The sequence below is a fragment of the Grampus griseus genome (assembly GCF_964374135.1).
Source record: "Grampus griseus genome assembly, chromosome: 12".
Taxonomy (NCBI): domain Eukaryota; kingdom Metazoa; phylum Chordata; class Mammalia; order Artiodactyla; family Delphinidae; genus Grampus; species Grampus griseus.
This window is the reverse complement of record NC_139006.1, coordinates 23,272,339-23,297,344: the sequence shown is the minus strand read 5'-3', so window position 1 is coordinate 23,297,344 and position 25,006 is coordinate 23,272,339. Positions and strand designations below refer to the sequence as shown.

The 25,006-nt window shown below is 58.4% G+C and overlaps 1 protein-coding gene across 1 annotated transcript in view; it reads right to left on the bottom strand.

Annotated features, from left to right (window-relative positions):
* OSBP2 (oxysterol binding protein 2) overlaps window positions 1-25,006 on the bottom strand; it is a 145,526-nt gene that overhangs the window by 13,991 nt on the left and 106,529 nt on the right. Inside the window, exons 3-7 of the mRNA XM_082667206.1 lie at window positions 17,285-17,541; window positions 4,630-4,822; window positions 3,968-4,085; window positions 707-755; window positions 315-461 (exon numbers count right to left, since the gene is read on the bottom strand). Coding sequence (XP_082523332.1) covers window positions 315-461; window positions 707-755; window positions 3,968-4,085; window positions 4,630-4,822; window positions 17,285-17,541 — 764 coding nt within the window. The remainder of the gene's footprint in view (window positions 1-314; window positions 462-706; window positions 756-3,967; window positions 4,086-4,629; window positions 4,823-17,284; window positions 17,542-25,006) is intronic.

The following is a 25,006-nucleotide window of genomic DNA, read 5'->3' as shown; positions in this document are numbered from 1 at the left end:
AGGGTTCACCCGGCCCCATACACAGCCCAATGTTACCACTCCCCATCTGCCAGGGTGGGAGGCACTTTGAGGGCCCCCTGTCTGATCAATGCAGAGCCCCTTCCTGGCTCCTTACCTCCAAGCGTGAGACCTCTGCCCTGGGGGAATTTCAGCAGTGCGGATAGAACACGATTCAATAACACGTTATATGCTCCTCAAGTGTCATTAAGAAAATGACACCCAGGGCTGCGTATACTTCCAAAGGCCATTACTTCCCATCCATGCACAAGAAAACAGCCCCCAGGGCCCCCCTGGCCGCTCTGCCCGGCCCCTACCGGCATGGGGATCTTGGAGAGCTCCCGGCCGATGCAGTTCTTCATGATGCTCCAAAGATTAAGACTGTAGTTGGGCTTGTCAGGGATGCGGACACGCCTCTTGACTTTGGGGGGGCCCTGGCGCACAAGTGAGGTGCTGTCTAGCACCTACCAGAGAAGCAGAGTGCGCCCGTCAGCAGAGGCCTGGTCGCCTCGGCCCCCAGGCCTCGCCCTCGCTTCTGGCCCAGGGCGGTCTGAGGACCAGGCCCGCGCTGGGACGTTGCTGGCGGGAGGGGAAGGCTCTGCCTGAGCTCAGATGAAGGCACCAGGCACAGGGCCCGCCCCTGGGGACCCCGAGTTCAAAGTGCTGGCCTCCCCACTTCACCCCCCCTTCGGGGTCCCACCTCACTCACATTGTCTGAGGTCCATTCCACGGAGCCTGTAGTCCCACCCTCGGCTTTTCTGCAGGAAACACAAAAGGGAAGGCAAGTTATTTACAAATTCTGAGGCCTCCTGGGGACCCAGCCCCCTTCTATCCAGTCCCCTCAGTGAGGTCCGAGGGGCAGCTTGCATCTCCAAGGGGAGCGTCTCCAGTTCAGGACTCAGGTGGGGCTGAGGGACCTGGGGCAGCAGTTTGGAGGGGTTCCCACCCACTGGTGCCCTGTGGCAGCAGCCGCCCAGCCAAGTTCTCACCAGGGGTCCCTGCACACAGGCCCCTCCTGGGGACTGGCTGACCAAGACCCAGAGAAGCCAAGGGATGGGCACCTCTGGGAGAGCCCCCGGGAGCCCCGTGGGTCCCCTCTGGCATGGACAAACCCCATTGTGTCCTCACTGTGCTGGTCTGATTACCACATTCGACTTGGGTTCAGGAAGGGAAGGAAGTGGGTCGGATGGATCTCTGTGCCTAGGAATACTTGTGGTGAGATGGTGGCCAGAGCAGCAGGGGGCATTCTGGCTGAGGGGCCCAGGCTCTGAGGGAGCTCCCAGGAGGGGTGACCTGGGCCAGCCTGGTCAGGGGACAGGCACTAGGCAGTTAGGGCCTTGGATGGGAAGAACCCACCCAGGTCCCTGGGGAGAGGGGGAAGGCACTGCAGACAAGGGGGCACCTGGCAGAGTATCTGCCCACTGCCCAGTGCAGCTGCAGCACGAGTTGGGGGGCTGCGTGAGCACTGGGGGCTGTGCCAGGAGCCAGGGGAGCCAATGAAGAGTACTGAGCACAGGGTCACCTGCTTGCTGGTTGGGTGAGAGCAGAGGGGCCTGGGCTGTTGCTGAGGTATGGAAGGAGGCCAGGGCGGGGCATGCGGGAGGCAAGCCCAGGCCCTGGGGGCTCCAGGTATAGGGGAGTGGACAGGGAGCCAGAGGGAACCTGAGCAGGACCCCCCTGGCCTCAGAGCCCAAAGGGTGCCACTACCAGGTGATAATGGAATTTCAGAACAGCTAAGCTGTGCTAATTTTGAGAGCAATATAAGCGATTTTTAAATATTATTGGGAAATGCAGCATTCACAGCAGCACTATTTACAATAGCCAAGACATGGAAGCAACCTAAGTGTCCACTGACAGAGGAATGGATAAAGAAGATGTGGTACATATATACAATGGAATATTACTCAGCCATGAAAAAGAATGAAATATTGCCATTTGCAGCAACGTGGATGGACCTAGAGATTATCATACTAAGTGAAGTAAGTCAGAGAAAGACAAGTATCATATGATATCACTTATATGTGGAATCTAAAATATGACACAAATGAACTTGTTTATGAAACAGACTCACAGACACAAAAGACAAACTTATGGTTATGAAAGGGGGAAGAGGGATAAATTAGCAGTTTTGGATTAGCAGATATAAACTACTATATATAAAACAGATAACAAGGTCCTATTGTATCGCACAGGGAACTATATTCAATATCCTGTAGTAAACCATAATGGAAAAGAATATATGTATTGGGTTGGCCAAAAAGATGTTACAGAAAAACCTGAACGAACTTTTTGGCCATGTGTGTGTATATATATATATATATATGTATGTAAAACTGAATCACTTTGCTGTACACCAGAAACTAACACAACATTGTAAGTCAACTATACTTCAATTAAAAAATTTTTAAAAATATTATTGGGGGACTTTCCTGGTGGCACAGTGGTTAAGAATCCGCCTGCAAGTGCGGGGGACACGGGTTCGATCCCTAGTCCAGGAAGATCCCACATGCCACGGAGCAGCTAAGCCCATGCACCACAACTACTGAAGCCCGCATGCCTAGAGCCCGTGCTCCGCAACGAGAAGCCACCGCTATGAGAAGCCTGTGCTCCGCAACAAAGAGTAGCCCCAGGCTTCCCTGGTGGCGCAGTGGTTGAGAGTCCGCCTGCCGATGCAGGGGACACGGGTTCGTGCCCTGGTCCGGGAAGATCCCACATGCCGCGGAGCGGCTAGGCCCGTGAGCCATGGCCGCTGAGCCTGCACGTCTGGAGCCTGTGCACCGCAACAGGAGACGCCACAACAGTGAGAGGCCCGCGTACCAGAAAAAAAAAAAAAGAGTAGCCCCCGCTTGACGCAATGCAACCAAAAATGATGATGATAATAAATAAATAAAATAAATAAATATATGTATAAAAAATATGATTGGGAAATGGAAATATACCACTGATAGGACCAGAAACTCCCTGAGGGGTAAGAGGAATCCAAACCATGCCTTTTCCCTGGAAGAAACCAGGACAGGGAAGTGGTGAAACACGCTGGTCCACAGAGGCAAAAAAGGAGCAGGCACAGGTTTTCACCGGCCTCCTCCCGGCCAGGCTGGGCTTCAGGGGGGGTCAGGGAAGGCAGCATGGGGTGGGCAGGCCACAGCATACATGTATGAGTGAGGCCGCTGAGAAGTATGCAGTTCCTGAGGGCGAGCAGAGGAGCACATGGTCCTGACACACCTTGTTATGAGGGTGTCAGTGGGCAGCACAGGCTGCAGTCAGTTCTTTCCCCTGTGGGGCTCATCGGCCACTTTTATGTCCCCAAACACTGCCATATACACCAACCCTTCTAGGGTCAGGACCTAAGGCAACCCGACAAGAATGAGCAACCCTGGTGAGGACTGAGCCCCGAACCATATTAAAATCTGTGCTCAAGCCCCGCATGCTCCCCTGACCACAGCCCTGCCGCCCACCCCATCTCACGTGCTTCCCTCCACATGTGTCCTGCCAGCTCGGTCCACAAGCACAGGTGCTTCCCGAGGGTCCCAGGGAGTGTGGCAATGTGGCTTTCAGTGCTAGTAACTGTCTCATTTACTATTAATGTGTATTTAGAAAGATCCTGAAAGAGCAAGCTTTTATGAAAAATGAAACAAAGACTTTGAAATAGAAAATAAAAGAGGCTTTCTGTGTCTCCAGTCTGCTCTGGAATGCTGACACAGTGGTGGAGTGGCTGGGAACTTGTGCGGCTCTGGGGCAGGAACTGGATGCAGCCAATGACCTGTTGTCCATTTAAAATGAAATCCCAATACAAACTCTATTTGGGTATTTTTGATTTAAGGAAGAACAGAACCAATCTAAGCAAAAATACCGTCTGGAGCAAGACTTAAAGAAAACCCCAAGTGCGAAGAACGGGTGGAGCACGAGAACAGGCCGGCACGGCTGACCCGGGAGAGGTTCCTTCCAGGTGGCCGCCCAGCCCCGAGCCCACCTGTCCTCCTTGGGCTCAGTGATCACTGTGATGAAGGATGTGGAGTCTTCCATGGCGTCGAAGTACTCGGTATCTTCATCTTCCTCACTGTCCTCGCCTTTGGTGGTTAAGAGGCTTCCTAGAGACACACAGAGCCACTGCCTCAGTTTGTGACTTCAACAGTCGCGCCTGCCCAGGGAGGTCTAGAGCCCACGGCCCCTCCCCACCTCTGTCACCCCGCTGTGGTGCCCGCGCTCCCTTTCCTGGAACGCACTTTCACCCTCTTGCTCAGAGCCTCCCTCCTTCCGGAAGCTTTCCCTGATCTCTAAACATGTCTCTCTGTGGCCCAGCTTCCCTTTCTGATGGACCCCCTTCCCAGGGCACCCGTGACCCTGAGCCCCAGGTTAGGTGGGCAGCCACCTGGCACCCGGGCAGCCCTGCCACAGAGGGGACAGTTGGACTCACTGAGCTCTTCTCTGGAGATTGGGAGACTAGACACGGGGAGACTGTGCCCACTGTGAGGGCGTGGGGGATACAGAGGCACACAGGCACCAGAGCCGGCCAAGCGGGCCCAGACGTAGGTGCGTTGAGGGGTATGTAACCTGGGGGGGCTGTGTAAGCTGAGCCAGCTGGCAAAGGGGACACTGACGGTGGACTGGATGGATGGACTGACGCCCACTCACCCTCGCTGAAGCTCTTGGTGGGGTTGGTGGCCCGGCCGGGGGTACTGCGGAAAGCGCGCTCGAGGCTGTTGTGCTGCTTGGCCAGCTGCTCGATGGTCTCCTCCAGATGGACGCGCTGCTCCTGCTCATACTGCAGAGCCCGCTGCCATTTCCGGCTGTGCGTCTCCGCTAGTTCCAGGAAGTCCCTGCAGGCCTGCGAGGGGGCGTGGCCTGTGAGCCAGGCAGGGCAGAGAGGAATGCCCGGGGGTGCCGTGGCCCCTCCCCCTCCCATCGCAGGTGGGTCAGAAACATCTTTGCTGCCCCCTGTGGCTTCCGTGGGGTCATGGGGACCCTGGCTTTCTCTGAACCAGCCTGGCATCTGCCCTGGTCGGTGCCCCACAGTCAAGATGCCATTCGAGAGCACTAAACCCGGTGTTGCTGGTCATGCTGCCTCGCCAGTTATCAGCTGGGGTGCTGCATGTTCCTGGTGGCAGGGGCCCCAGCTCTCAGCTGCTGCATCCTCACTGTGGTCTGGGCCTAGGTTTGTCATAACCCCTGTCCCCACTGGAACCAACACAGCAGCTCAGGCCAGACCCTGGCTTTGGCACAGAAGGAAGGAAAGCCACCTTTCTGCTACACCGCCTGGCTCAGAGCTAAAGGGTCTTGTCGAACTTTCTACCAAGTTACCTCAAAGTCTGTATCACATAAACTCTGCTTTTAAGGTTCCCCCTTCAAACTTGTGGCCTACTATGACATCCAGATTCTTTTCAGCTTCCCGGGTCCATAAGTGGTTCTAGCACACTCTTAGGAAACGGGATGGTTGTTTTGCCCCTGTCATCACAGTAGAGAAGAGGGTTTGGGCTTCAGCTGTCCCTGGAGGGCAGCAAGGTCCCAGCCGGGCACCACTGGACTTGCCCTTCCTGGACTCCTCTAACGTGGTCGGAAGGGACATGGTTCCCGGCCCAACCTGCATCAGTGATCTCAGGCTGCCACTCCCCACCACCCCCTTACCACCGGCCACTGGGCTCCACGCACATCACATGAGGTCTGATGCTGAGGGTTAGAGACTTGATTCCTGGAGGGAGAGAGGCACGGTGCCTCTTCTCTGTGACAGGGACCGCACAGCACTACCTGAAGGGCTGTCAGGAGGAGCCAGGGAGGTGACGCAGAGCTCAGGGCCAAGGGGCACTCAATGGACACCCCCTTCATCACGGCTGGCGCCCGAGCACATGCCTTCACCCTGCCTGGGCTCGGCTGGCTCTCCAGCCCCATAAGGAGCCAAGCCCCAGTGGCGGCCTGGCTGGTGGAAAGGGCCCCAGCGTGGGGCTCCAGAAGGCTGGCCACTCATCTGGCCCCGCACGTCACTCCTTAACAAGCCCTCCCCGGGCACCTTCCCTCTGTCATCCCATCTCATCTCACCCCTAGTACCATGCAGAGTGGGCAGGGCAGGGGCTCGCCACCCCACCTTTCTGAAGATGTGGAAACGGAGGCCCAAGGCAACCAGCAAAGTGTAGTGGAAAAGGTCGCATGATCAGGACTGGGAAGGCCCAGTTCCCACATGGGTCACTCAGCCCCACTGAGCCCATGTCCTGTCCATAAGCCACAATGGTAAAGCCCCACAGACCCTGCATTTGCAGCCCCCCCGCCCCATCTCAGCTCACTCAGCAAAATCCTTGAGGTGGGAGGAGGGGGATTGTCCCTATTTGACAGATGAGGAAACTGAGGCTTAGTTCCCAGCAGCTCCCCAGCAAGGCTCTGGGGAGGGAGCACTTCAAGGGCCTCCCGCCCTCCCTTGCAGGTCTGGTCCCTGCCCAGCCACATGCCACTGTAACCCGCTTCTCCAGAAGGGGCAGGGATTTGTGCTGACAGGTGTCCTGGCACAGGTTAGGGGGAGGGAGAGACTTTAGTGGGGAAGGAAAGAAATCTCCTTATGCACTTAGCAGGCTCTGGAGGTGAGAGACGCTGCATCCAGGGCTGTTGCAGGTCTGGGGCTATTCTGGATCTATAATGCTTGCCCACTGGTGCAGAGCTGCAGTCAGTGACTACCATGCAATTTGGGGACCCCCAAGGTGGGCTCCTGAGTGGCCTGTGTCCACTTCATCCTTGCTTCCCTTGACCCTAAGCTCGGCCCCAGTGCCTAGTCAGGTTAGTCTGGGCTCCAGCCACCCATTTGCTGACCAAGGAAGGAGTCCTAACTGCAGGGGCGCCGTCACTCTGCCGCTGCCCCAGCAGCTCTCAGACCACCGAGCCAGGTGTGCGGTGCTGTCAGAAACACATCCCAGAGGACTGGCTCTGGCGGGTGTGTGTGGGGGTGCCCTTGTCTACCTGGGCAGCGCCGGGTCCACCGCTTCAGGGAAGCCCCTTGCTGGATCCTCCTGTCCCCCTGAGACTGAGGCCCAGGGAGGAGGGGCTGCCCAGGTCAACAATGGGCGAACAGGACAGGACCCCAGGCCACATGAGGCACGGTCCCCTTGCCTGGCTGTCTTGGGGAGAAGGTGCAGGGGCCCGGGCTGTGTCATGCATGGAGCCTTGTTACAGGTGAGACACACGATGGGTGCTTCACGTTTTCTGGTTCTTAGGGTCTGTGGGTGCCCTGCCTGGTGGCAGGTTGCCTGCCCCATCAGACTAGCTTGGCAGCTGCACAAGAGCCTCTGGACTCTGCCCTCGCCTTTCCTTAGCGCTGCTCCGTCGTACCTGCCGCTGTCACTCCCCACCAACCCTCTACAGCTCCTGCAGTCATCTCGCTGAGTTTTAACACAGATGGACACTTTCCTTTCATATAATTCACAGCATTTAAAACAAGGCTTATTGGGTTTCCTTGTTGGCACAGTGGTTAAGAATCCGCCTGTCAATGCAGGGGACACAGGTTCAATCCCTGGTCTGGGAAGATCTCACATTCTGTGGAAAAACTAAACCCGTACGCCACAACTACTGAGCCTGCGCTCTACAGCCCATGAGTCGCAACTACTGAAGCCCGCGTGCCTTAGAGCCCCATGCTCTGCAACAAGAAAAGCCACCGCAATGAGAAGCCCGCGCACTGCAATGAAGAGTAGCCCCCGCTCGCCGCAACTAGAGAAAGCCCACACTCAGCAACAAAGACCAATGCAGCCAAAAATAAATACATTAATTTATATAAAAAAAATAAAACAAGGCTTATAAAAGAGCCACAAATAACAGTATAAAATAGCCAAATGTCATGGTAAATAATTCTACAAACTCATGTCAGAGAGCTCTACATGGCCTCTGACCTTCCTAGCAGCAAAAGCAAAGAAGGAAAGATAACAAGTTTATAGTTCCCTGTATAGCACAGGGAACTATACTCAGTATCTTGTAATAACCTATAAGGAAAAAGAATCTGAAGAATAAATAACTGAATCACTTTGCTGTACACCTGAAACTAACACAACATTGTAAATCAACTTCAATAAAAAATAAAATTAAATTTTAAAAAGCAAAGAGGGAAAGATGATTGTGCTGCAAAGATGAATTAGGCTCCCTTCCTCCTGCCCTTGATGTTCGTGACGCTCTCAACACTATAGGAATGATATGGAAGGGAAAACAGTGTTGGTTTCATTTTCTGAGACAGCTGACAGCCTCTCACAGACCTGGTCCCAGACCCTCTCCACACTCAGCTCCTGGGGCCCCGTCCTGCCCCACGCTCTCCCTCCTGTGTGACCACGTGCCTTCCTCCCCTTCTCTGGCCCCACCTCCCTCAGACCCACCATCCCCTGTGGGTCAGGGCTGTCGGTGCCGGTGCCAGGAGGGGAGGCGCACTCTCACAAGCACTGAGGTGGCTGCTTTAACAGCGTGACCGAGGAAGACATGGAGGCTCAGGGAGACCAAGGGACTTGATCAAGGCCACAGGCCATGCGTGTAGGGCCAGGGTCCAAGTCTCCCAGGGCGTGGAACCAGCACTGTCACTGTTTATTTTGTCAAGCTGGATCCTTACCCCCCATCCGGATGCCCCTTGAGGCGATGTGGGGTCCCAGGGCCTTCCCGGAGTGGGGCTGGGCTCCTGGAGATGCTCGCTAACAAGGATGTTGGGGAATAACCCTGTTCAAGCAACAGGATCCAGCCATGCCTGGTCCCTGCAGCAGAAGCTGTTGCCCACACAGCCAGGGCTGCCAGCTGATAACCTGGGTGCCCTCCACCTTGCTGTCCCTGCAGGACAGGCTGATATGGAGCAGCAGAGGGGCAGGAAGTCAAATCCCCAGGACAGCGGGGGCCACATCGGGGCCACATGCAGCTGGGCTGGGCGATGAAGATTAGAGCGTGTCAGAGTTGCCTGAAGAGGGGGGCACGGCGGAGGCTGCTGTACCCCAATATCGAGGGGCTCATGTGGCTGGACCAGGGCCTTTTCCACTGACTCCGGGGTGCGGGGGTCATCTGCAGCTGATGAGCTGCTCTGGTCACCCTGCAGGCTGTGGAGAGCCCGCCTGCCCCCTCTGCCCTGAGGTGCCTACCTGGTGTCCATCCCCAACTGCGCCGGTTTCCTCTGATGCTGCCGACCTTCTCCAGGCCCCATCCCAGCCAGCCGCGAACAGAGGCAGGTGCCGGTCTGGCCCCGCCGCCCTGGAATGCTGAGCTGGGCTGTGCGCTGTGTGCTCGCTAAGCTGGATTAGGCCTGGGGCCCGGCGATGGGCGGGTCACTGGGGGTGGCTCCCAGGGGCCCAGGAAGGGCCTGGCTGACCCTGGCCCTGAACACGGTCACACTTTCCCTGAGGCCCCGCCACAACTCTCAGAGCTCACGCGCCGCCCTGACCAGGAGCAGAGCCACAGGCCACCCCAAAGCCCCCGACTCAGACACACTGGGCCAGCATCCAGGCCCCTCACGGCATCACCTCACTGCCTACTCTGGGGCAGGCCCATAACCTCCTGGACCTCAGTATTCTCGTGAACAGAGGGCTGAACCCCAGGACTCCTGCAGAGTCCCCGATTCTGTGACCCACTGGGTGATCGTCCTCTGGACGGCAACTGGGTTCCAGTCTCCCAGGCCTGCCCCTTCCTCCCACCCCAATGGCTGTCGAGAGTGTCCCTGAGATGAAGAGGTGCAGGGTCCTGTGGGCAATGCGATTCTACCTCTGTGGGGAAGGCAGGGGGCCTGTTGACACGCCCAAAGCAGAGTGAGAACCAAAAGCCCAGAAAGGAAATGGCGGCACCTCCCCCATGCCCCTGCACGGAGGCACCCACCGGGGACTCTCCCTTCCCAGAAGCCGGGCCCGTGAAGGGGGCTATGAGGGCTGTCTGCCCGGGGAAGCGTGTCGGGGCCCAATGGGAGTGGCTACCAGTCACCCCGACAGGTGTCGCACAGGACAGATGCAGAGTGTCTGAGCCGGAAACCTTGCCCAGCTGTGCCCGGGAGGAAGGAGGACGAACGCTAATCGCTTTTGCTGTTCCTAATCCTAATCCCGACCACAACCTCGCTGCTCCTCAAATGCGGGCGGGCGAGCAGGGCATGTGGGCAGTGGCCTGGGTCTCCTGCCCACCCTGTGTATGGCCTGAGGAGCCTCTCAAGCTCTAGGAGAGTCTGCAGAGCCGGGACCCCGCTCGGGCCCAGCCTTCAGTGGCCACGTGGAAACCATCAGTCTCCTGCACGGTCACTGCCGTCCTAGCCGGGCCATGAGGAGGGTGCCGGAGAGTCGCTGGATGTCGGGTGGGCAGCCCTCGGAGCCACAGAGGAGGTGGGGACAAGGGCCAAATGCCTGGTGGTTCCAGGCTGGGCGGGTGCCCTGGGCCGACAGGGCCAGCTCGGTGACTGTCCCCAGCTGTCTGCACACAGCAGGTTCTGATAACCCTGCTTGCAGGGAGGAAGGGAGAAAGGGCCACGTTTCCACCTGCAGCCAGCCAGGACCTGCCCTGGGGCTGACAGCCACATGACTGGCCTGCCGTGGCTCTCAGGCGCAGGGCTGCCAGGTCAGTGGGTGGCCAGGGCCGAGGCTGCCCCACCATCTACCCGACCACATCGATCCTCACATGGCCAGGTCACTAGGACCCACCTCTCAATGGTCTGTAGTAATAATAAAGGTGGCGAACAGAAGAAAAACGTGCAGAATCACGGGTTCCCTGAGCCCCTCTGCATGGCCAGCAGCTCACACTAGGGACACATCAGGGTCAACACAGTCTCTCCTTCCCCTCCCACTGAGGAGCAACAGGCTGGCCTCAGCACATTACCTCCCGACGGTGGGAAAGGGCTGAGATTCAGGCTGGGACTGTCTGGCTTGGAGGCAGCCATGCTGGATGAAACACAGCCATCTCATGCTCCAAGACCAAGAGCGGGTCCCCCAGGAGCTGCGATGGGGGTGCCAGGCTCTCCCGGGGGTCCATCTGGCTCAGTCTCAGCCACGCCGCCATGCTCCGTATCCACCACCCTCCCGGCCCCTGGAGGCTGGGCAGCTCCCAGGGCTGGGCCCCCTTCTCACGTGGCCCTCGGCTCGGGTTGCCCCGCATACAGGGGCCGGCCCCTCTCGGACACGGAGGGGATGGTCACGGCTTCTTCTTAATGTGACTCACTCACAGCACTGGGGAGTCAGCTTCTCACTTCAGTTCAAACTTTAAAATAGCCCTTTCCACATTCAAAATAGTTTACCCCTCGTGCACAGGAACCAGCACCATCTGGCTGCCAGTTTGCCAACTGATTTTAGACCGTCCTGGAATCTATTTTTACTCATCTCCCCAAGCCTGAAGTGAGCAAGCTGTCAGGGGCAGAACAGAGGTCAGCTGGACAGCAACCTGCCCACGGGCCCCGGAAGGACGAGGAGGGCGGCTCTGGGGCCTCTCACCACCACTCTGCTTGGGTGGGTGCGAGGAGCCCCTCATGATCTCCAAACAGGGCTCAGTGAAGCCTCAGAGCATTTCCAGCGGTAAACAGCCCCTTCTGATCTGGTCCGTTTCTATGATGCCACAAATCCAAGGTCCTGGCCAAGTGCCCTGAGTTGCTGCCTCTGCGTCTATGTACCCCCCGCCTCCCCCACATATCCTCACCTGCGCCCCTGTTCCCACTCCCACCGGCCGCCTCCCCCAGCCCCCAGTGCCTCTGCTCCCCCCTCATCATGCTCTCACAGCTCCTCCAACTGGAGCTGAAGCCCCCTCCCTCCAGGCCCAGCTGTCCTGGGCATGCGTCCTCCGCCACTTCCCCATGCCCCTGCCCTCAGGATCTGCGCCCCATCCCACCCGGCCAGCTCTATTGCGGGCACCAGGGTGTGTCCCTCGTGGGCCACTACCTTCCTTGGTAAAAGCATGCCGGGTCCATCCCACTGGGCCCTTGGAGGGGGGCCTGGTGGGCACCACCCTCTGTTGGCCAGCACACACCCCCTGGCTTTCTGCACCTCGACTGTCTTTGGTCTTTTGTGGGGCTCGCCTACCATCCAGCTCTGCTTGCCCACTGGCTGCCCAAAACCTATTCCTGAGGTTAAGGGCCCCCCAACTCTGAGGGGCCTCTCACAACTCAGGTGTAGGGGCCATGTCAGGAGGGGGCCTGCAGAAGCAGAAGTGGGGAGCAAGCCCCGAGGCTGCCAGCTGACGGAGGGGCTCAGCGCCTTCACGCTGGTACTGTGGCTGCCTCCGGGCCTGCCTGAGAGTCACAGAAGCGGCTCTCTCCCTGCCAGGCTCCACCGCCTGGCAGGTGGACAGACCCTATTTCCCCCACAGGGAGGGGAGCGTGCACCCTACCAGCCCAGGGCAGGCTCGCTCCAGAATGACCGTGGCACCACTGTGGGGCTCTTCTGCCCAGGGCAGGGGCCCAAGGCCAACCCACAGGGGAGCCCAGGTGTGCTGGGCCTAGTGACAGGTAACACAGCCCTGGCCTTCTGCACAGAGCCCCACAGCCAGCAATGGGGATGGCCCAGGACCAATGGCTGTGACCCTCTGTGCTCATGTAGCCGCCGGGCCTGCCACCCTTGGGCAAAATGACCGCTCTGGGCCTCGGGGGTGGCACGTGAATAATACAAACGACAGCGATGACAAGGAAGCTGTAATGACACCAACCTCACGTGGCCGTTGTGAGAAGCAAAGTAACGGGAGGAAACTGGGGCGGGCGCCTGCTATCACACTGCCACCATCCCAGAGGCCTGCCTCCAAGCGCTCTGCTTTCCCACAAAGACAAACTTGCGGGAAAAAAGAAGAAAATGGGGGTTTGTTCTTTTCACTTTATGGAAACAAATACCCAAAGCCTGAGCTGGTAACATGTATTAATTCTGCCATTCTCTACCTCAAACCTCGTGATGGAGCCAATGCTGTAACACCGCATGCATCCTGCTTCTTGGGGAGGGAGGTGCCGCTTGCGGTCCCCACACCAGGGCCGGGGGAGCCCTGCACACGTGCAGTGCTTCGAGGCTCAGTCTCTGAACCACGGCTGATCACTGCGCTGTGAAGTTCCTTCTAAATGGCATCAAACGCAGTTACCCAGACGGTGATCCAAGCATGGACCCGCCGCACTGCCGTTGATCAGACTCACAAAATCACCCACTAGGGAATTTTGCCAGACACTAAGCAATTCACTCAGTCGCTCCCACGTTCTTTCACAACCAACTCCTCTCTCTTATTCACTGAGGCTCCCATATGCTGGACACTGTGCCAGGCATGGAAGCTCCAGGGCTCCCAGCATCACCAGGGAGACCGTGTCCTGTCTGCACACTGCTGCGGTAGAAAAGCCCATGAAACAACAAGGTCCTACTGTATAGCACAGGGAACTATACTCAACATCCTGGGATAAACCATAATGGAAAAGAATATAAAAAGGAATGTATACATGTGTATAACTGAGTCACTCTGCTGTACAGCAGAAATTAACACCACGTTGTAAGTCAACTATACTTCAATTAAATAAGTTATTTAAAAAAGAAAGAAAGAAAGAAAAGCCCACGAGACTTGTGGACCTGCAGACAGGGCGACAGTCAGCAGAGTGGGGCGGGGATGCGGAGCTGGGAGTGGGTTAAAGGTGGGCAGAGGAGGGGTTCCTGACCCTCCTTCCCCCGCTCAAGGGAGGGATGGGTTTATTTCCCTCCTATGAGGCGCAAGGCTCTGGAGCCTGAAGACCTGGGCTCCTATCCTTAGCAGCTGCCTCAGTTTCCCCACTATAAGCGGCTGAGTGGGTCGGGGGGAGATGGTGCATGCAGAATGCCTTGCAGGCGACGTGACCATGGGTAGTTGATTCTCTCTCCTGTCCTGGCTCCCTGCTGGCCAGGGCCCCACCAGCCCCTGGCACCCAGGGCCGACCCAGCCAGGTGGACTGTGAGATGGGCCCTGGGAGTAGCCGTGGGCTTGCGGGTGGGCTTCCCAGGAGAGGTAATGTACATCTGAGGGGCGATAGGTGGGGAGGGTCTGAGAGGCTGTGGCCTCCTCAGGTTAGGTGAGTGGCCAACTCTGGCAGGGGACGGGAGGCAGACGGGGAACAGGTGGGAGAGGAGGCTGGGAGGGGCTGCTGGGCCCCCGGGGACAGTCAGGGGTCATGTGAACCCCACACCTGTTCCTCCCAGGTGGGAAGGAGATGTGTCTGCTCTCATTTCCAGGGCAGCGGGTGGTAAGGCCGTCATCCACACAGCCAGCGAGCTTCGCCCAAAGACCAGGTCCTGCCCAAGGGGCCACCACAACTGGGGAACTGTCCGCAGAGGCCCAGGAAGGGTAAAAGGGTGGGGGAGCTTTAGAGCCTGATGGCGTGGGTGCCGTCCCAGCACAACGCTTACAGGGAACCATGTGTAAAAAGCTCGGCACCCCCTGCGCACAGCAAGTGTCCACAGCTAGTGTTTTCCTTCCCTGCCTGGGAGAAATCCTCCTGACCCTTTCCGGCCCCACTCTGTGGCCACTACCTCTCCCTCTGCAGGCCCCGCCCTGCCACTGAGGGTCACTCCCCAGCCCTTCCATGGCCCTCTACACACTTGGCCTTCACCAGTGGGTGTGTGAGCTGCTGCCCTGCTTAGCTACTCCTCCCAAAGGCTGTACTGCTGAGCCCACGTGAGACTCAGCATCACAAGGAAGATCCCTGGACCATCCCTGGGACCCCTGGATCCTCAGGGGCCGGACGGGTCTGCCTGGTCCTCGTGTTTGCCTGCGGGCTTTGTGTGGCCTGCCGTCCCCCATTTTCTGCTCCATTTCCATGACCCAGGCTTAATCGGAGCCCACGAGGTGGAAAACCCAGAGCCATTCACCATCCACAGGAGGGGGCTGCCCTGGCTGTGCGGCTGGTGGGAGGAGAGATTCTCTGAGTTCCCCAGTAGGGGCTCCCGTCAGTCAGGGCAGGGGGCAGGGAGGGGATGGTGGAGAGGCAGTAGGAAGCCAGTGTGGGGGAAGCAGCTTCCTCTTCTTACACTGAGATCTGGGCGGATCTGAGGGATGAGGATTTGTGCCTTCTGGGGACAGCTGGGGGTGGCTTCCACCCATCCTGGGTCCCCACCTTCCCAGGAAAGACCCTGGTAGGGCTGCAGCCTAAAGGTAAAAGGCACACCAGGGACTCAGGTCCCTGAGAATGGGGGTTTGCCCCAGGTGGATGCGAGGCCACCCTCCATGTGCTGACCTCAGAGTGGAAGGGGGCCTCTGCAGCCCTTGAGGGTCTCACCCTCACAGTCATGAGGGCCGTGACTCCCGCAGCGCGCTACACAGACTTGGGTTTGCGTCCAGTTTGGCCACTTAGCAGCTGGTGACCCTGGGCAGCTCAGGGAGTTCTCTGTGCCTCTGTCTCCACGTGGATATTAGCGGTACTAATGAAGCTGTGGGGAGGGGTAAGGGGTCCTGGATGGGAGTGGGCTCCCCTCGGGGCTCGGGGGTGGGAGCCACATGGATGCCTTAGTTACAGCTCCCTGGTCCAAACCCCTCCTAGTAACAGGGGTGGAGGCCAAAGCCTGGCCAGGAGTGGGGACGCTTTGCCTAGGTGGCCCCTCTGCACACAGCGGGGGTTTGGGCGTTCAGGGTCTGACAGCCTCCCAGAACTGAGCCGGCTCTTGCCAGGTGAGAAGCAGCTGTCAGGAAGGGTCCCTGGAATAAATGCAGGACTCTGCACTAGGCTGGGCTCCCAGCACCTCACTTCTGTGCCCCCACAGTGGAGGTGGATGGGAGAGGCCCTCACGTCAGGTTCATGTTTGCAGGGGGCGCAGATCCCAGCCCAGGGTGCAGGCTCGTCACTTGGGTCCAGCACTCCAGGTGCCAGAACTGCTAACAGGCTTGCTAATCATCCCCAGGGGCCTGAGCTTCCCATCAAACAATTCATTACGCACTTAGGTAGCGAGCTGTTTTTATGGCTTCGTAAACACAGATGAGCCTCTGATGCCTGATAAAATACTTTCGCTAGAGACGCCAGCTGAGCAGCGCAGTATCTGGGAAAAACCAAAACCACTTACTCAAGACGATGCGGCTTTAGTCTCCGCATGTGGGGAGGCCATGCCAGGGAAACCGCGGGGAAGCACAAATGCATCATTATGCCTTAAATGCTCGATATCGGTGCCTGTCACCGGAAGAAGGACAGTGACAGAGGCCCCTAGAGTCTGGGGGCTGTAAGGAGGCCAGAGGGTGGACACGGGAAAAGGAGAGAGAAGACCAGTGACAGGGCCAAACAGCAGGGCGGCCACAGAGCTGCAGTCCAGCAGCCTCTCTGCACGTGGGCGCCACTGCACCCCTGAACGCCATGGACAAAGTCCACACCTGCGGGCACCTGTGCGTGTTTCCCTGGAGTCTGGGAAGAGGGTACAGGGTCTTGGCCTGCAGTGGGCTCCAGCCTCCACCTTCCCACCCTGCCCTCAGGTTTCCTGGTGTTGGACAGAGAGCCTAGTCTCTGCTCTGACCCCCTGCTTTGGAGGCTGAATCCCCCAGCTGGGGCTCACCTGGGCACTGGTACTGCCCACTGTCTCTGCGGCCAGCCTGCCTGAACCGCGTTCTCTGGACCCACCTCCTCTGAGGCGGCCTCCATCTCCCCACACCTCTGTGCTCTGGCCCCCAGCTCCCACGGTGCCATCCTAGCTGGGATGTGCTCATCCTGGGGGCTGTCCTTGGGAGGAGGCTGTGGCTTCCTCTGACACATCAGACCTGTGTCCAGAGGGAGCACATGCACCTCTGGGGAACACTCATCAGGCAGAAAGAGGAAGGACCCAGAAGCTCGGTTCAGCCTTGAACTCTCTGCCACCACGGAGAGACCCTCCCGGTTCGCGGTCACAGCTGTGTGGCTCCCAGAACCCGTGGAAAGGGGGAACTCCTGGGGCTGAACCCCTCAGTCCACAGACATGGGTCCTCGTTCAGCTACTTACTATCAGGTTGGCACGGCTGTGGTGGCCTCAACTCGAAAGCTCTTCTGACTGAGGGACCCCCACCACACATGCAAGCCCCCCATGGTTACAGGTCCCAATCCTGCTGCATCTGGGCCACGTACTGGGGGAAAGAGCAGCAGCAGCTGTTGCTGAAAAATGCGGCAGCCGCGTCCCTACTGTGTGTGCTGAGCCGGCTGCTTAGGTTGGGCGCTCCCTTCCTCACCCAGGCCTGAAGCACCTGCGGGCTTAGCCGGATCTCACACCCAACTCCAAGCTCCACCCAACAATGAAAAGCAGTGTCCTCACCCCGTGACGACGCGTGGATGAGATGACACGGAGGATGACGAGAGCAAGAGGGAGCCCTGGCCTGTCCCTCACCCTGGCCACCCACTGGGGGACTGGGGAGCCACCTCCCCCTTGGGGCCCTGGGCCGGGCCGGCGGCACTCACATTGATCATAGCATTTGAAGTGATGCGGAAAAGGGTGGCCCGCTCGCTGACCGCCTTCAGCTTCTCGCCACTCTCACAGGGGATCCTGAGGCCGTCCAGCTCGCTCAGGGAGCGCTGCAGTGCCACGCCGTGCTTGGCCACGAGCTCATTGCATGTGCTGAGGTCGTCCAGCTTCAGGGAGAGCTTCTTGATGGTGTCGTGTAGCTCGCTCTTATCAGCTGGGGAGGCAGTCTCGTCCTCGTCGTCCCCAGAGTCATCTGTGGAGACACGCGGGGTCGCCATGGTTCTTACGGAGCAACACACACCCAGAGGCCCGGGAGGTGCCGGCTCCTGGCCAGGGCGAGGTGTCTGCACAGCCCCTCTGGAGTCAGTGCGGGGGATGGAAGAGGGGACCAGCTTGAATGACAGGGCCTGGGCTGTGCTTTGCAGGGGGCACCAGCACCCCCCAAGCTGATGTGCAGGCAGGGGTGGGCTGTCCGAGTGAAGAGGTGGAGATGGCTGTGTGGAAGCGGCTCCCATCCCAGACCCCGCAGACCCTGAATGAAGCCCGGGCACTGTCGCCACGTCACAGGCCCAGCCCGGGCTGACCCATGCCTCCCCCGCCAACCTGACCTTGCTCTCCGCTGTCCGCCCACCCCCGGTCCCTGCAAACAATGAGTGCTCATGCTTTGGGCCTTTCCCTCTGTGTCCCCACTGTAACCCCACTGTGTTCCCACTGCCTGGAACCTCCTCACCACCCCCAGCTCCTCAGAGGTCTCACCCCTGCCCAGCCCAATGCCGCCCCATCTTCAGAGCCGGCCTGAAGACCCCCCAGGCCACAGTCACAGCTCCCTCCCCGCTGCGACCGGTGACCCCCTCCCGCAGGTCTCTCCTGAGGAGCAAGGCCATGCTCACCTATGGGCGTCTCTTGTGTGGAGACACTGGCTGTGGCCTCTCAATGGCCTTGTCAGGGTAGGGACTGTACCACTCCCAGGGGACAGACAGGTGATGAAGCTCAGGTAGGTGAAGCCCTGGCCCAGGCCCCCTGGCTAGTGTGTCTGCCTCCAGAGCCACCCTCTTCACGCCTGGGGGCCTCCATGAGGAGCCAGGCAGGTGCTCACGCCCCACCCCCTCCCTGCTTACTCGACCCCAGGTGCCCTCGGCACCCCTTCCTGGGAGTCTGAGGTACCTTGGAGCCTGGCCCACTGCCAGCCCAGCTTGTGTCCAAAGGGGCGTGGGGCTATGGGAGCCTCCGGGGTGCTCTGCGGCGAGTGGGGTGGTGTGGGGAGCTGGCCTGGGCCCTGCTGCTACTTCGACACTGGCCTGTGAGTACCAGAGGCTGTAATTGCTGAGCGGTGTCTGAGATGCCTTGATTTAGAAATAATTAACAACTTTTTTTTTTTTTGGTGAAGGAAATCTGTAACCCAAGATAGAAATTTTTGAAAAAAGGACGCATTGTGAGAGAACAGATTTCCTCCCATGGCAGACAGGGTGCATGGGGGTGGCCACAGCTGAGACACTGCTCCGCACACGCCCTGAGCTGGAGGCAGGGCCTGGCCAGCCTCGGAGGGGTGCCTGGAGCGAGGAGGTGGCAGTGGGCAGCATCCAGGCTGGGGGCAGGGCTTGCCCACCCCATCCAGCCCAACTGCAGCCCCGAAATGACCCAGTGTCTGGAGACCACACGTGCCGGGCCAGGCCCTGGGCCACTCGCTTGACCAGTGTGAACGCCGAACCTCAGTGACCAGCAGTGCAGGCGTGAAAACGCAGCTTCTGAGACACCAAGCCACCGGTTTAGGGCCTGTTATCAAGGGGGCAGTGCTGGATCTGAACCCAGGGGGATCTGCACGGAATTGTTTCCTCTCTCTGGATCACCTGAGAAAGGCTCCAATGGCTGACGCGTATCTTGCCTTCCTGGGTGCCAGGCACTGGGCAGGGCGCTGCCTTGGTTAATGCACGTTGATGACCCAGTGAGGTAGGTTTGAGGGGGCAGACAGGTGCTTTGAAATTGCCCAGGGCCACAGGCGGGGAAATTCTGGAGCCTCCAGGCCTGTCCGGCTTCAGAGCCTAGGCTCTTAGTTACAACGCAACCTCCTCTCACTTTCCAGGTTCAACGTGTCAAACAACCAGAATGGCCACCAACCAGTCAGCACAGCTGCTGCTGGGCACTGGGAGGGGCACACGGGGGCATGCTGACTGTGGGTCAGCCTGAAAGTGATCCCCTGTGCTCTGAGAAAGAACTGACCAACCTAACTCGGAGCATCTTCCTGCGGGACGGGCAGAGGGTGGGTAATCGCACCTTAGCAAGCAGCTCTTAGGGTCCAAGTTCAGGTCCAGCTGCCAGGGACACAGGAAAGTGCTTGTTCTGCTCCCAAGTTGCTGGCTGTGTTGCTAGGGGAGGGATGGGAAGACACCTGACCAGCAAAGTCTGTTCTATGGGGATGCGCAGGCAAAGTACCTCTCAGAGGGACAGTGAGATCAGAATGGGGGGGAGGGGCGAGAGGAGGAGTGACTGGATGAATGATCTTGGGTGCATCCCAGGAGGCCTGCATGGAAGCGGCAGGTCACACACAGAAGGGCAGGGTCTGGAGAAGGATGTGAGTAGTAGCACAGAGGAGCTAGCTGGAGAGGGCACAGCTAAGGAGCCTGGGCCTTCATCCCTTGGCAAAACGGAGTATGTGGGCATTTGAGCAGAGGTCCATGGATGAGAGGAGGCTGGTGACAGACTGAAGGGCAAAGCTGAACAATGAAGGGGACCCTGGCCCCCAAATGGTGAACTGTGGCCAGGCTGAGTCCCAGGTCTCAGTTCAGGGTCAGGGGTCTTTGCAAGGAGTAAATCCATGTGGGACACACAGATGAAGCTCAACATCAGAGATGCAAATGAAACCACTCAATGTGACGTTCCTCAAAGTAGCAAAAAGAATAGATGGCATTAACTCATCTTGTGCTTTCTGAAGGATGAACTGGCAGTTACCCATCTAGAGCCATGAAAAGGGCTCCTCGGCTTCCACTGCCCCCCCCCACACCCCCACCTGCCCCCCGGACGGGAGCTCTGCTGGTGGTGCATGTCGTCCAAGGAAGGAAAACACTCATACGTGCAAAGTCGCTTAGGCTGTGGTTCTCAAGCTTGTGGCCTTGGGGGTTCTCAGGCTTTTCTGACCCCACACATCTTCACTGTCCCCACTCCCACTGGGAATAAAACTCAGGCACAGTGAGCATCTGAGAGGAACAAAGTAACAATCCACATCTCAATAACACAGCAGACACTGAACTATCCATGGACTTAAAAATCCTACAGGAATTCTGCAACTATATAAATACAAGAATAGTAGCAACTGGAATCTAGGACCACATCGAAGCCACACATCCACCCACGGTGGAGCCCTGGCCTGCCTCAAAGCTCATGTGAAGGCCAGAACTCAGCACAGAGCAGCTATGCGGAGGAGCTTCCAGGCTGCCCCTGGTGTAGGAAAAATCAGGTGGTCGGAGAGCAGAGGCTTGAGCTCCGGGGCACCTCCCCAGGCGGGGGCGCTCACACGTCTGCCCCAGCCGCTGACATGAGGAGCCTGCGGTCCCTGCGCAGTGGGGAGGTGCCAGCACAGGGCCGAGGGTGGAGGAGGCAGGACTGGACAGGAGATCCCCTTCACCGGGCAGTAGGTGTGAGCAAGGGGCCGGTTAGGGGAGCCCAAAGTGCACATGGCACCTGCCCTCTGCCTGGTGAAGATCGTTTGCCATCCTCCACGCCGAATCTCAACCCCTGAGCACAAGGCCCGTCTCTCCCGCTCTCCCCGGGACACGCTGGCCTGCAGGGCCCCTCACCCACCCCCACCGAGCTCCCTGCGGTCAGTTGCCTTGCTCCACTCATGCTGGCCTCTGGCTGGCTCTGCACCAGCTGGTGAGCCCCAGGAAATGCTGCGTGAGTTGCACTCAGACCCAGCCCAGTCTCAGCAGCTTGGGAAGCAAGCTCTGGAAGAGGCAGCTTCCTACTGCTCAGCCGTGAAGGGCTGGGTGGGAAGGCGGCATCCGGCAGCAAACAGCCACAGCAATGGACGGTGGCAGCAATGGACAGTGGCAGTAGTGGCCAGGGCATACACAAGGTGCCGGCACTTCTTAAAGCACTGGACAAATAACTCACTTAATCTTTGCACCCTTAGCACCCTCATTTTACAGGTGAGAAAGCAGAGGATCAGAGCAGGACGGGTCCTACAGAGAGTAAGTGGTGGGGCTGGGGTCCCTCCCCTGGTCTCTCAGCACAGGCCACACTGAGGGGGTCACTAACAGGGGCATCTCACCCTGCCCTCTCCCTGCTAGCCTACATCATCTCACCCTCCTCCCCCACCCCTCCCGAGACTGTTAGCCTCACCAGGAAGAGGACAGAGCCAGAATGTCTGTACTGGGGGTGGTGGCGGGACTGCAGACCCTGCCACCCACACCCTCATCTCAGCGGGAGGGCTGAGGTTCAGGGCAGGAAGCATCTGGCCAAGACCACCAGCAGCCAGAGAACAGAAGCCCACATCCCTGCATGGCCAGCCTCCAAGGACAGTGACCCCAGGGAGCCAAACTGGAAGAAGGACTGGAGAGCTGGAGGGGGCAAAGGGGAGGCCCAGGCAGGGGGCAGGCGGCAGGGGCTTCTGCCCTCCCATCCTCCCGGCCCCAGCTGCCAGGGCCATCGTGCTGAACCCCTGCTTCCCCAGGCCTTGCTCTGCCTGCCTGTCTTGCGCTGCTGCTCTGGGTGTGCTTCTAACGTTCAGATCAAACCTTCACAGAAAAGCGACTCAGCAGGAGCCCAGTGAGTTGCTCCACCAGCTGCAAAGACTGTGGCTTCTGAGACCAGGAAGCGGGCCTGGCAGATGGGGAAGGTGACTCTGCTCTTCTTCCCCAGGCAACTCTGCACCAACGAGCCTGCACCTTCTAATGAGAAAGACTTCCTGGGGAACTCAGGCCTGACATTCCTCAGCCAGTGGCACCCCGAGCCTCCCTGGCTAAAGTGACAAAAGCAAACAGCAGCTCCAGACTGTGGAACATGTAAAGAACAATCAACCCAGTCTCCAAGCCAGGGGCGGGGTTCAAGGTAAGGTGCAGGCAGCTCTGGGGATGGCGGGATCACATGCAGCAAATGACCGTGGAATAAAGGGCTCAAGCCTGTTCTCAGACACGACCATTTCTAGAAAAGCACCGACTCCTGAAATACCCACTGATTTTCACCAGCTAAATGCAAGAATGAATTCTCCTTTTTGTTAGATGAGAATAAATCCATAAAACTCGGGTTACCAACGTGTTTACAAGGCAGCAGTCACAACTTCTCTGTCCATCCCGGCCAGGCCAGCAGAGTACGGCAGTGGCCTCCCATCCATGGCAAGCTTCCCAAGTGCATGAGTTTCCAACCCTTATCCTGGGTTGGCTAGTGTCCCCCCAAAATCATGCCCTTCCTGGAACTTCAGAATGTGACCTTATTTGGGCTGATGCAGGTATAATTAGTTAAGATGAGTCATATTGGAATAGGGCGGGTCCTTAATCTAATATGACTGACCTCCTTACAGGAAGAGAAGCAAAGACACAGAAACACTCGTGATGACACAGAGACTGGAGTGAAGCATCTGCAAGCCAAGGACTGCCAGCAACACCAGAAGCTGATCAGTACTCTGACTTACTGCCCTGAGGGGTGGTCCCTGGATGCTCCCTAGATAAGCACTGAGACTCCCACCTGGGCACAGAGACCTCACAGGTCTCTCTGTTCTCCCCTCAAGCCTGGCACACATGCCTCCCTGACTGCTCAGGGAGGTGGCCTGGGACAGCGGAGGAGCCCGGTTCTGGGCCAGGCAGTCCTGCTTCAACCCCACGTGGCCTTGGCTAAGGGTGCTTGTCCATACTCTGGGGATATTCATACCTCCTCTGGAAAAGGATTTAAGTCCCCAGTGTGCAGCCAGGGCAGAGCTGGGACTTCCTGGCCCCCCACCCACCAATATCCCTGTCACCCTCATCAGCACAGCTCACTTTTTGCACATAACCAGTCTTGAGTTTACTTCAAATCATAGAGGCTTGGAGCCAGAGGGAGCCCCGGTGTTTCTGCTGTGCCCCCACCCCCGCTTGGGGGTCTCCTTGAACCCTTCAGTAGCCGGCTGCAGCTGAGGAGCCACTGGGCACCTGCACCAGGGCTGGGACCCTCTTTCACCTGGAACTCCTGGGAAGGAGTGGGTTGCCATGGAAACAGCCAGCAGAGCAGAGCCAGGTGGGCTATTTTTAGAAGTGGAGCTTTTTTCCCCCCATCTTTGAGGAAAATGGATCAAGTTTCTGGGTGGGGAGGCAGCTTTTTGAAACCAAGTAACCAAAAGGCTGCACAGATTGGTCTGGAAGGTGGGGGAGGTGACATGGTGGGGACATGGGAGCCAGGGGCCCTGTGGCTGCCCCATTTTGCATTGTCTCTTGCTTGTTTCTCTGGGGAATCTGGCTTTGCCCTCGCCTGCCCACAAGCTCCTCGGGGTCAAGGCACAGGATGACCAGGGCCCCCCTCCCCTCACACACTGTGGCTGGAGATGAGTGACAGCAGCACTGGCTGAGGAGGGGCCTCAGGACAGGTGAGGTGAAGGCTGGGGAAGCCCAGCACTCACACCTCCCTCTGCACCTCCACCCAGCGCTGGGCAGGACAAGGTTTGGGGGGAGGTGGTGCTTAGATGGGTCCTGGCAGAGGGACAGGACTGCAGCGGAAGGGGACAGGCCTATGGAGGTGAGGAGACAAGTTCAGGGACACCAGCAGGGTTCTGAACAAGGAGGGACATTCAGATGGCTCATCCACCTCTAGGTGCCAGGAAGCCAGGGACCCCCGCCCTCGCCCAGCCAGGCCATGCTCTGCCTGTGCTCCATGCCCTTGCTTCCTCTTGGCTCTTCAGCCCATCTAGTGCCAGGGAGACCCCGTGGCTTTCCCACCTCCTTGCCACTCTCCAAATTTCTTTCCTCCTCTCCTCCGTCTGCAGATGGCTGCTCCCGGGGCTTCCCTGGTGGCCCAGTGGTTAAGAATCCGCCTGCCAATGCAGGGGACACGGGTTCGAGCCCTGATCCAGGAAGATCCCACATGCCGCAGAGTAACTAAGCCCACACGCCACAACTACTGAAGCCCGCGCACCTAGAGCCTGTGCTCCGCAACAAGAGAAACCACTGCAATGAGAAGCCCGCGCACCACAATGAGTAGTAGCCCCCACTCACACGCAGCAACGAAGACCCAACACCACCAAAAATAATAAATAAATAAAATAAATTTATTTTTTAAAAAAAGATGGCTGCTCCCCAAGGCCCAGTACCCATCGTTTCACCTGAGCACTGCCCTGAGCCCTCGGGCTCCCCAGCACTTGCCCCTGGACCTGCCTCTGGCTGATGGGAGTAACATTCAAAAATGTAAAAAGAAGGTGATGGCTTCTTGGATGACAAGGTACAAAACTTGCTAGCCAGGCACTAGGCCACTGACCGGGCAGGGCCCAGAGGGGGTCAGGGGAATAAGAGAGAAGCCTTGTCCCATTGGCCAGGAGTCACGGGAGGAGGCAGCCACAAAAGGGGACCCACAGCCATCCATGGGTGGGTGGCGCAAGGCAGGTGGAGGCCAGCAGACAGCCAAGGAGTGCCACTAGCTGGTGTGGGGAAGGGGCGGGGGGACAGGACACATGCTGAGTGCCTGCTCACCCCAGGCTGGCCCCGTCCCAGCCCCCTGCCACTCCACAGAAGAGAGGGCACAGGGAGGGTGGGGAAGGATCCCTG